This window comes from Condylura cristata, unplaced genomic scaffold (genome assembly GCF_000260355.1).
Source record: "Condylura cristata isolate star-nosed mole 26May11 unplaced genomic scaffold, ConCri1.0 scaffold00028, whole genome shotgun sequence".
Lineage (NCBI taxonomy): Eukaryota > Metazoa > Chordata > Mammalia > Eulipotyphla > Talpidae > Condylura > Condylura cristata.
Genome location: NW_004567129.1, coordinates 12,315,322 through 12,327,176, shown reverse-complemented (window position 1 = coordinate 12,327,176; position 11,855 = coordinate 12,315,322). Strand labels below are relative to the sequence as shown.

Below are 11,855 nucleotides of genomic sequence, written 5' to 3'. Positions count from 1 at the left end.
CCATTTGATGAAAGTTGGAGGAAATATCTGGGTTTGACTTGGTCCCACTGCCACTGCTCCCCAGAATGGATGAAACCAGAAGCATTTTCAGAAAATGAGAAATCATGCATGTCTTCATGTCAACTCAAAACCACTGAGTCACATTTTAAAAAAATGATAAACCTTTTAAAACAAATACATTATTTCATTTTCAATTTGTTTTAATAAATTTGCTTTTATGTGATGCTTCTGGTATGAACCCAATTTTTAATTTCACAAATCTGTATGTATATAGAATACATACTGATGTATTAGAACTGATTTATTTGCTTCACTATTGGACTACAGTCCCCTGAAACAAAGGTTCAGAAGTTAGGATAAGATAACACGACCAACTGGTACATACAAAGGAATGTTTAAGTTAAGGTGATGAGTGGTCAAGGACCATTAGTTTGGTAAGAAATAACAGCACAGAACTCTTGGAAGAAGGTTTAAAGATGTGCAGATGGTAGGATTTAAAAGGAAAAGAGAAAGAGGAGATACCATCAAGTGTGTATGGAGGGAGGTAAGTGATGGTGGTTACCTTTTTACACATTTCCGTTTTGATTTTGAGCAGGTTCACTTTGAGGCACTCCTCTACCTGACCCGTCTGCTCCTGGGCTGCTGCTTCTTCAGCACACAGGTTGGAGATCTGGTCAGGAGATACAGAAACAGGTCCCCATTCTTGCCAAAAACCTTGGTCTCTGAAACCTGAGGGTTTGGAGCCTCCCACAGAGCCCAGGGCTCTTCTCAAAGATTCCCAGAGCATTCCTCTCCCCTCCCTCCTGTGTGAGAAGTCAGGTTCTGTTCTTCCTCACTAGGCCTGGCACACAGCAGAAATCTAGTCACACTCCCTTCTACTGATAGGTCCACAACCCTAAGGTTTGAGTCAATGTCTCAGGACTGGTCACAAAGAAAGCTGTGCCCTGATTCCACAGGAGAACAGTTATACGGCCAAGTTAAATACCAAAAGCAAACGTTAACCCAGAGTGACAATATGGTAATGTGTACACAACCAGCCATTACTTTCTTTGGACAGCTCTGTGAAATAAATTTAGCTGAAATACATTTATACTTGAAATATATTTATATTTATATTTAGCTATAACAGGATTCTCCACATGGCCTCTCTAGCTAGGAAGTCAAATATTTCTAAGCTCCAACTTCTTTGGAGCTATTATAGGAGCACTTTTATCTTTCTGGCAAGTTGACCATCAGTAAACTTACAAACTAAATGCAGACAGAGATAATAAGGTAACACTGTTGTTCAACAGAAAAATATGGAACCAACATTGTTAGTGACAAGACTGATGCCAAGTATAGCACAGTGTTGCAAAGAACCAGAAATTCAATAATGGGGAGCCTAGGAGATGAACCTCAACTGTCCCTGGATTCTGTGTTGAAAGGAACAAGTGTCAAGAACTTTCTCCAATAGAAACTTCTTTGACCAGCTCTTCAGAAAACCAGTTCCTACCTCATCGGAGCAGTGCAGCTGGAGCTGAGGATCCAGTCGGTAATCTAGAGCAGACTCCTGGATAATAATCCGTATCTGGTCTTCACAGTCTGAGGAGAGGCGCTATGTGTGACAAAGAAAACAGATGTATCTCAGATGATTTCAGGCATTACTGGGTCCCTGGCTTCGGAAGGTCTGAAAAGGCCCTAGCAAAGTAGGGGCGAGTTTCAGACTTCCGAAGGAAAAGCTGCCAGCGACAGTGGTGGCCCCGCTGTCTCAGCAGGGCCTGGGACAGTTACCTGGTCGGCATATCTTAGTTTGAGGCAGGAGATGACTTGACCTTCTAGTTCTGAATCATCCTTGGCCTTAGTCAGGATACCATGACAGAATTTAGGAATGTCAGCTTTACATGCCTTCCTCAGCACAGGGTTTAAGCGATAATCTAGAGTAAAAAGTGATAAATACACGGTAACATTCTACATGGATTCAAAATGTTTATAGAGATCCACCTTCCAAAAGGAGGCAAACTATGTCAACAAACATGGACACATCAATTCGCTTACTTAATACAAGCTTACTGAGCTCTCACTACACTGTTTTTATCAGCAGCACAATTTGGTGAGCAGTAGCTGTGAAGAGCCCCAAGGGTCTCATGGTACCATTGTGCTAAAGAACATCAAGTGGACATAACAACCTCCACATGACAGATATTTGTGAAAATTATGAGAACAGAATACGCAATTCACCTGGTCCATCAGTTACAAAGTCTGGTAACTCACAAATGAAAACTGTGTTCTAAAACAGACTGCCCATATACTTACGCATGAAGGCTTACTAAATCTCTAGTGGTCGGCCCTCCCTGGTGGTGCAACGGGTTAAAGCACAGAACTATGAAGCTGTCTGCAGCCACTGCAGCACCAGTTTGATCCCCAGCCAGGGAGCTGACCCATGTAGCACAAAAGACCTCTCCTGCCTCACCTGCTGCTCCCTTCAGCAATGTATATCAGACTATCTGCCTGTTCTGCTCCCCAATTTGTCTCTGGTGAATCCTCTTACTATTGCCACTCCCCCCCCACACACACACTTCTGGCCTATACCTCAGGTCTTGTATGCATAAATAAGTAAGTTTTTTAAAAAATCTCAAATCTCCAGATGGCCTAGGATGTGAGACCCAGTGCTACCACTGTAATTGCCTGAGTCTGATCCCTGGCCAGGGAGCTGACCCACATGGTGCAGCAGACCTCTCCTGTCTTGCCCGCGGCTCCCCTCGGCAGTGTATTTCAGTACATTAACCTGTCGTGCTCCCCATTCTGACTCTGGGGTGAATCCTCTCACCCTCCCACACCTCTGTCCTACTCCCTAGTTCTTCTACTAAATTAGTATTTTAAAAAACCTCTAGTGTTTTCGAAGAATACAGCCCTCACTCCTTTTGCGCACCCCTCACTCCCACATACACCATGGGTAACTTTTTATTTCTTCAGCTTCTGCTTTACCATGACTTTCATTCCACTCCTCTGAACACTCTTTAAAGGAAAAGTAAGTTGGTTGCTTACTTTCAGACTTTCAATTTCATTAGCAAGAAAGCCCCTGCACTTTCAAGATAATTATAAGCCCATTCATTCTATTTAAGCTGCTCATGGACAGCAGAAAGCCAAGCTAAGATGATACCTGTGTTCTGAGTGATCTGTCGCTTGGTTATCATCTGTTTGCATTTGGGATCCATCAACTCACTGTTTTTATTTTGCTTTAAGCACTGCAACATGGTTTTAGAATCTGCTTCTGGACAAAATCTCTGCAAAAGAGCAATGTTTTATAAAAACAATTATCCAAATATCACAACAAACACCGTATCATTACTCTTACTTCTATGGGGAACTCATGACAGAAGCAGCTCAAACAAATCACTGGTTACAAGTGAAATAGCTATTCCACTTTTTCTCTACTGTCTTGTTCTCCTTTCCTACAACCTCACTACTTCCTCCTTTGCACATCCTGACCAATGTGGTTATATTATATGGCATCTTATGAATATAAATACCAGTGAAGCATGAACAAAATATTTTACCATGGGATCATGCAGCCATCACGCCTTCTTTACCCAGTCACTAATGTGGACAGGGATGTCAGAAAAGGACATGTTTGGTCTGACTCTCAGCTTTAGGGCCAATAGGCCTGGGAACTAGCCCCTGTATATTTATTAATATCCCTGGAGTCAGAGCTTCAGCTCTACCTGCTAATCCACAGGTCCTGTAATAAACTCAGTGCAGACATTATGAGCATTATGCCTCCCTCTCCACTGCTCTGGCTAGTTCTGGTGACATGCTCAGTACAATGCCAACGAACTGCCCTCAGAACCTTTCTTAGATTTGTGACATCTATTTACTCAAGCTCAGATCAGTGAAGTTGGTTATTATACTTGAGCATGAATAAGAACAAGAACAACCCTTGGAGAGCTTGTTAAAACTGGCTGCTCTACTCCTAGTTTTTGTATCAGTAGACCTGGGTAGGGCCCAAGAATTTGTAATTTCCCAGATGATATTGCTGGTCTAGGGACAACACTTATAAGAACTACCTCTTAGCTATATAAAGCAGGCTGAAGCAAAAGAATATACAATTTTATCCTGAAATCTAAACTAGCAAGCATTATTCTCACTCACCATGTACTTATGCTGGGTGGGGGGCTTACCTTTATCATCTGCTTGCAGACTCTCATGAGTGTGTAGTCTAGTTCTGGGTCCATCATCTCGGTCTCCTGCAGCTTAAAAACTTTCTGGTGGCAACGGGTACTCAGCTGCTTCTTGTTTTCTTTCAGACATTCAATAATCTAGGGCATGAGAATTATATTTCAGTTAAATGTTATGTTGGGATTAATAACCCCTGTAGTTTGTATATCCCCTATACTTTTGTACCCATTTCTAATTCCAGGAGAGTAGCCATCTACTAGGTCTACTGGGTTGTCAGAAAAGTCCTGATGCATTTTTGCTTGAAAAACATTGGAGGGCTGTCCCTGGTGGCACAATGGGTTAAAGCTCTGCACTATGATGTGCTCAGAAGCAACTGCAGCACGAGTTCTATCCCCACCCAGGGAGCTGACCCACATGGTGCAGCAGACCTCTACTGACCCACCTCCTGCTCCCCTCGGCAATGTGTTTCAGCACATCTGCCTGCTCTGTACCTACTCTGTTTCTGGTGAATCCCCTTACCCCCCACACCTCTGGCCTGTCTGTACCCCAGTTCTATAAGCATAAATAAAAAGTAAATCTTAAAAAAAAAAAAAAAGAAAGACATAGGAAAAAGTACGTCATGACTTTTCCAACAATCTGATGTATAAAAATTATGAATGAATAGGCTGTACTGGAATTTAAAGCAAAGGAAACTCATTCAGGCTTCCTGCTTTCTTCTGTCTCTAGAGCTGTTCCTTGTCAAGATTCCTTGTGGAGCATATATGAAGTTTTCTGTATTTCCCTGGAGCATGGACCCTGGCTAGATGGTAGATGTGAGTCTGGAACCTTCAGTTTAACATCCCACTTATAGGAGAAAACACTATTAGATTCAAGGTATGAATAAGACCCAGTTCCTACCCTGATGAATATACCATCTCACAGGGCATAAACCTATAAACAAGTAGCATAAAAGCAAAAAGGGGTGTAGGTGGATTTTAAGATAGTGAATTAGGATATCCTGCTTCCCTATAATGCACATTTAATGTTATGAGAAGAGATGAAGGAAAGCAGAAGGGAAGCTGTTGAGGCAAGCATGAAGTTCTGAGACTTCCATGAAAACCTCATACAAAAACACAAAATTTAGAGGTAGTTGCACATAACTTTACCTAATTTAATTAAACAAGAGATACTATGATTTTGCTTTAGTCCTACCAACTCATTCTTTAGAAAAGTTTTCTAAGTTTACAGGTCACAATGTTCTTATTTGGTTTCAGTTATCCAAGAAACTATAAATAAAATGTAAAAAGTTCACATTTTCAAAAAAAAAAAAAATCCTCAAGATTTTTACAACCAAGAACCAGCAAAAAGCTGAGAAAACCTAATATTGTAACAAAGGAATCAAGACTCCAAACTGAGGGCAAAGGGTAATAGGGCATGCCAAAAAATAGGTTTACTATTCTTAGAATATAGAGAGAAGTAGTAAACAAAAATCAAGAAAAGGTAATTATGAAATCAGTTAACTAAACACCTTAGAAATGGGGCCCTCCCTGGTGACGCAGCACTAAGAAGCTAAAGCTACTTCAGCATAAGTTCAGTCCTCACCCCAGAGGTGACCCACATGGCATGGCAGACGGCTCCTGACCCACCCGCTGCTCCCCTCAGCAGTGTGCTTCATTGATCTGCCTGTTCTGCTCCCCACTCTGTCTTTGGTGTATCCTCTCACCATCCCTGCATCTCTGGCCTGTACCCTGTTCTGTATGTATAATAGTAAAAAAAAAAAAAAAAAGAAACAATTTTCTAGAAAACAAAAAGGGAACATAAAGACTGGGAGAAGATATTTGCATATCACACACCTGACAAGCATTTAGTTTCAAAAATATATAAAAAAATATATGGGCCAGAGACCTCAACAGACACTTCTTCAAAGAAGAAATTCAGATGGTCCACAGGTACATTATAAAAGGTCTAATATCACTTATTCTAAGGGAAATGCTGATCAAAACCAGAATGAAATATGGCCACATCCCTGTTAGAATGGCCTATATCAAAAAGGTGAATGCTCTCACCGCCCCTGCACCTCTGGTTTGTATCCCAGTTCTGTACGTATGAATAAATAAATCTTTAAAAACTATGGATATGGCACATGAGTGATTTGGTGATGGAAGCCCAAGGGGATTACAACTGAGATGGAAAAATGCACAAAATGAAGTAAAAATAAACTATTATATTATTTTTTAAAAATCTTAAAAAAAAAAGAGTGAAAATGGACATACCATATGAGCCAGTAAAATCTAGATACCCACCCAAAGAACAGGAAAACACTAATATGAAATGGCTTCTGCATGCCTCTGTCCATAGCAGTGCTGACAGACGACAGGATAAAGCAACTGTGGAATTTATACTTGATGAACTATCACTCGGCTATTGAAAAAGAGGAAAAAAGTGACTTTCGGGATAAGTGGATGTATCTTAAAAGGTGATGATGCTAGTGAAGTCAGTCAGACAGTGACAGACCGTTACTGATGGTTTCACTCATTTGTGGAACACAGATAACCAAAGAAAACAAACTGGCAAAACAACAAAAATGACTCTACTCTATGAGAACATATAATGGTTACCTGAGGAAAAGGGGAGGAGAGAGGAGAGAAGAGGAGAGGGGTGGGAAGTTGGCAGGGGTTCAGCACTGGGGTGTTGGAGGGTGAACGCTGGGTGTGCCTATGAGAGTAAAGCTGTAACCCCCAAACAATAATAACTGTGCAAACAGTTGGCAAGTCAATGAAGCTAGAAGGAAAACAAAACAAAAGAATTTCCTAGAACTGAACAAAGACATGAATTCTGAGACTGAGTCAACCAGGGTAAAAAAAGAAAAAAATTCACACTTCATTATCACTACATCACAGTGAAATTGCAGATCATAAAAGATTAAAAGAAAACTCAGAATAACTGCACAGATGAGCGTCAGACTGACATCAGACTGCATCAGCAATGGGAGACCAAAGTAGACAATGAAGCCACTCTCTCAAAGGCTAAGGCACCAATGCCCTCAACTGAAGCGGAAGCTGCGTCTGGGAGAACATTAAAAATAAAATCGGCAGCTCTCCTGTCTGCCTGCCTGACTATGCAGGTGCCTCTTTTTCTTTCTCCTTTTCCTAACAAACCTCTCCTTTTAAAACGTTAAAAATAAAAACAAAAACGAAACCCTAGCACTTCATTCCTGAGGATTCTGGGCAGGCTCCTGATCTTAAAAAATCAGTTCTGAAGGTGATCCTCATGGGTCTCCAGTTAAGAACTTGTGTGTGCTGGGAACACAAGTGTGGAGGTGCAGGGTACTAGGCAGGTGGAAGAGAGGAGGAGGCACCTGATGGGTCACTAGGAGCATATCAGGCACACAAGGTGGGGAAGGACACGGTGACCTGTAGCAGAAGAGGATGAATAGGCAATGAAGAAAAATACAGGCAAGGAACTTTGCCTGGGAAAAGCAGTCTGGTGTAGCTTAAGGCGGGGTGGCCGGAGGGGCCTATCCTGCCAGCAATTTAATTATTAAAATGCTAATAAATGCTAATAAAAGTAACAGTTTACCTGAGCATTGCCATACTGCACACTGGAGCAGTAGTTCTTGATGTCACTCTTGCAGGCTTCATACAGATCTGGTTCTAGACGGATATCCTCTGTCTGCAGAAGAGGGGCCAGCATGGAGAAAGGAGCTTAATTCAAACTAGTGCTGTCAAATGCTCTCTGTACCTACTTGCTGACTGGATTCCGTCTAACAACCACAACTTCCACCTGGCAGAGTGGCAGCAGTGTGTACCCCGTGAGAGGAGTGACTAGGCTTTAGTTTCTGCCACTAACTAGCAATGTGGTCTCAGACTCTCTGAAAAGAGGCAGGCTCCGGTCCCCGGCCCCTTCATGGCCTGCTGTGCGATGATAGGATAGGAAACCACTTTATAAAGTCAAAACCATAATATAAACACAGAATTCAACTCTCACCATTATTATTATATTGCAGGAGCTAGGTTCAAAGCTAGGGGCCCACATTCTGTATTGTAACAGGGCATTTAGGCCAGCTCTGCTTCAACTTAATTTTCAGAGTCAGTGGCACGATGTGGAAATCTGGTCATGTAGCTTTTAGGATATTAGCTGTAATGGTGTCCATTGCAAGATTTCACTGAGACAGAGGGGAAGTATGATTCAAAATATGAAACATATAAAAATATTTTTTAGCAGTCTTCTTAGTATGGTTTGGGCTTAACCTCAGGAGTAAAGCAAGGTATTACAGCTAACTTCTCAATATTCAATCCACGCTGGCGACCACAAGCACATCAGGACCTGGCATCCCCCTGGAAACCGATGGTGAGGAGAGGACAAGATCCCAACCTGACACCATCAAACAAAGGGAAGGCTCTTTCCTGCAAGCTGGAGGTGGCTGCTCTTGTTTCCACATGCCTCCTGGAGCAGGCAGCCCAGCCAAGCAGGCAGCCATCCTGCAGCCAGGAGGGAATCCAGTCTCACAATGAGGCTGCTGTGAGGACAGCAGACTGGAGAGGCAGAGACCCTTGGTCCCCGAGGACATTACTGATTTTAGGATCCCATGACAGGCTACGGATGGTCTTATAGGTAGATTTCCGTTTGTGTATGGTAAGGCAGTATTTTTTTTTAAAAAGCTAGAAGTTAACTTTCCCATGGTCCCACAGCTCTTAGTCTAATCCACATATCGGTGTCTAAAATGCCCACTTGCCCTCGCCCCTCACCCAGCCTTTCCAAGCCCTGCGTCTGCAGCTTCTGATGCCAAGCCTGTGCAGTGGGCATTACCATTTCCAGCTCCTCCACCCGCAGCTGCTTTCGGCACTTCAGGGAAACCCGGTGTTCCTTGGCTTCCTGCAGAGTGTCATTGCGCACAGTGGTGCTCAGGCAGATCACCACGTCCACCCTGCCAAGGACAGAGGAGGCTGAGACAAGCTGGAGCCACGCGTGGGCAGGCAGCCGGAGCCTGGCTGGTCAGGAGCCCAGCATCTCTTGAACACTCGTGACCTTCTGTACCAGGCTCTGAAATGCCTTTCCTGAAAGTCTCATTGTGAATTTAGGGCTAAAAGTAGCATTTTGACAGTATGGCACAGAAGACAGGCCGCAGCCTGAGTGCTGATTACCTTCCTGGCTGGTGGAGGGGCCACAGAGGGCAGGGGAGCAAGGACAGCTGGACACTTCTGTTATTTTGTTAAAAACATGTGACAAGAGAAGAATACTGCTCTTTACTCTTACTGTATCCTGATGTACATTGAAACTCATCCCTGAAAGAAACAGAAACCTGTGCAAAGTGGGAATGAGGTGCAGACGAGGAAAAGGTTCTTATAACTGCCTTTGCAAAGAGCAGCCATACTAAAAGCGCATCATCTACTCATTAAGAGATCATTCTTAAATGAATAAAGTTTTTGTTTCTCACTAGATCTCTAGCTCAGTAAAGCCTCTGCTGCTCCCTAAAGTAATGACATAATGGAGAGATGCTGGGAACAAGTCAATGAACCTTTTATTCACACTGCTGGCTGTTTCTCTAAATAAATAATCTCTGCTTCATCAGTCAGATAACCTGAACCTGGAAAAATTAAAATCGCTGTTTTAGCCAAAAGATTTTTCCAATCAGAAGCACCTCCATGGTGGCATCTCTGGGGCAGCTATAAAATGACCTGTCCAGAGTCTTGACTACCCCCTAAGGGCATGTACAGAGGCCTCTGGGCTCTGCACACAGCAGGAGGCCGCCTGGCACCTGCTTATTGTGTATCAAAGACGGACTTTAGGGAAGCAGAATGAATCAATTCAAAGCTACATACTTCTTTTTTATATTGGGGCAAAGTTTCAGCACATCCTCCTTGCAGGCCATTTTAAATTTGTAGGAGAACCGAAAATCCTTCATTTGTACCTGAAAAAGAGGATGAAAAAGAAAATCAGAAGCTCTGTGGCAAGTTCCAGTGACCCTGTGGGTCGCAGAAACCTGCTCTCCAGGCGCTGCAAGGCTCATCCTCGCTCCGCCTGGCTGACTGTCATCTGCCGACCTCCCTGTTAGCCCAGCACCGGTCTCCCCACCATTCCAATCACACATGTGGTTCCCTCTGTTTATGTTTCCTCTCCCAGATCTTTGCATGGGTTTGCTCTGGCACATCGTTGACTTTTCTATTCACCCTCCAATTCTTACACTGCTTTACTTCTCTTCACAGGCCCAGCGTTAAGCCGTGTTTATTTGTAAATGTGCTTTTCACCTATCTCTTCCTAGAACACAGAGTGTGTCTACCTTTCTCTCTAGTGTCTCCCAGTGCCTGTTCTCCAGAACCATGTGTGAAGGAAGTCAGATGGGCTGGCTACATGCCCAAGAAAGAGCCATTATAAAATGACTGTAGGTCATGGGCCCTCCCTGTTGGCGCAACGAGGTAAAATGACAGCAGTGTGAAGCAGTCTGCAGTCACTAAAGCTCGAGTTTGATCCCCAGCCGGGGAGGTAAACCACATGGCATTGGCAGCCATCTCCTGATCAGCCCACTGCTCCCCTCAGCAGTGTGTTTCAGTCAGTCTGCCTGTTCTGTTCCCTACTCTGTTCCTGATGAGTCCTCTCACCCCCACACCTCTAGTCTGTACCTCAATTCTTGTATAAATAAGTTTAAAAAAAAAAAAAAAAAAGGCTGGAGGTCACCCTCCCAGCAAGTAAGTGTTCATTTTACCAGAAACACTTCCTTTAGGAAGGTGGTAACGCTCTAAAAGGAGGGTTTAAACTTCTTATTCAAAAACTGGAACCTGGGCTATATGACTTCAGAGTACTGACACACACTTGGGTTGCTGCACTCAATAGGGACACGAAACAGCACATCCCACTGATGCTACCTGTTCCAGGGAAGCACGAAACACCTATGGAGGCAAGTCATGTGACTGAGGCAGCAAATGCCTGCTACTTCTCTTCAAAGGCTACCTACGTCCAAAGGGTACTGCATTTCCAGGAGCTGAACAAAGCACCCAGCACTGGAGGATAAAAACCACACCGGTGGAGAGCATGGTGAAATCAGCTCTGTATTTGGAAACACCAATTGGTCACAGAAGAGGGACTCTGATGTTCTTAAAGAAGGGATTCTGTAACTATCCAAGCAACCAAACGGGGAATCAAGAGCCAGGCACTGACCAACTGGAAGTGAGTGACTCCGATGGCGCATTTCTCATTCATGTCCTTCTGGTGTTTGTTCTGTATCAGACACTCCATCAGGTCCCCAGAGTCTATCTGGTTATCGGCCACATCCTGTGGAAGGCAGTGCACATTCGCACTCCATTAGTGACAAGGAATGAGCAAATCCTATACTCTGGTCCATGAGAAAGTGCAAGCCAAACTAGTTCGAGAGCTTTTCCCAAGATACATCAGAAATTATATCCAAAGAGGCCTGAACAGCTACAGGGATAAACATTTGGGGAATAAAATTCACAAAGCCCAGTTGCCCTGCACAGGCTTCCATAAGAACAGGAGCTGTGGGAACCCTCAGTGCTGTCCTCATCGGGCGCCCACTACAGTGGGCTTTCCTCGGGGTTTCACCCCACAATTGAGTCACTCAGTAAGTGAAAAAAGGAGCAAAATAACACAACAATTCTGTTGCTCTACACATCACTTACGTGGCAAAAGTTTTGAATTATGGGCTCACAGGCTCTCATCAGCAAGGCTTCGATTTGAATATCCTGCAAAAGATGAAACACAATAAC

The 11,855-nt window shown here is 43.5% G+C and overlaps 1 protein-coding gene across 1 annotated transcript in view; it reads right to left on the bottom strand.

Moving 5' to 3' along the window:
• Positions 1-11,855, bottom strand: part of GLG1 (golgi glycoprotein 1) — a 122,664-nt gene that overhangs the window by 8,276 nt on the left and 102,533 nt on the right. Inside the window, exons 14-23 of the mRNA XM_004690385.2 lie at positions 11,769-11,831; positions 11,290-11,403; positions 9,957-10,045; positions 8,944-9,061; positions 7,714-7,806; positions 4,158-4,295; positions 3,140-3,263; positions 1,771-1,913; positions 1,493-1,594; positions 563-670 (exon numbers count right to left, since the gene is read on the bottom strand). Of these exons, the coding sequence (XP_004690442.1) occupies positions 563-670; positions 1,493-1,594; positions 1,771-1,913; positions 3,140-3,263; positions 4,158-4,295; positions 7,714-7,806; positions 8,944-9,061; positions 9,957-10,045; positions 11,290-11,403; positions 11,769-11,831 (1,092 nt within the window). The remainder of the gene's footprint in view (positions 1-562; positions 671-1,492; positions 1,595-1,770; positions 1,914-3,139; positions 3,264-4,157; positions 4,296-7,713; positions 7,807-8,943; positions 9,062-9,956; positions 10,046-11,289; positions 11,404-11,768; positions 11,832-11,855) is intronic.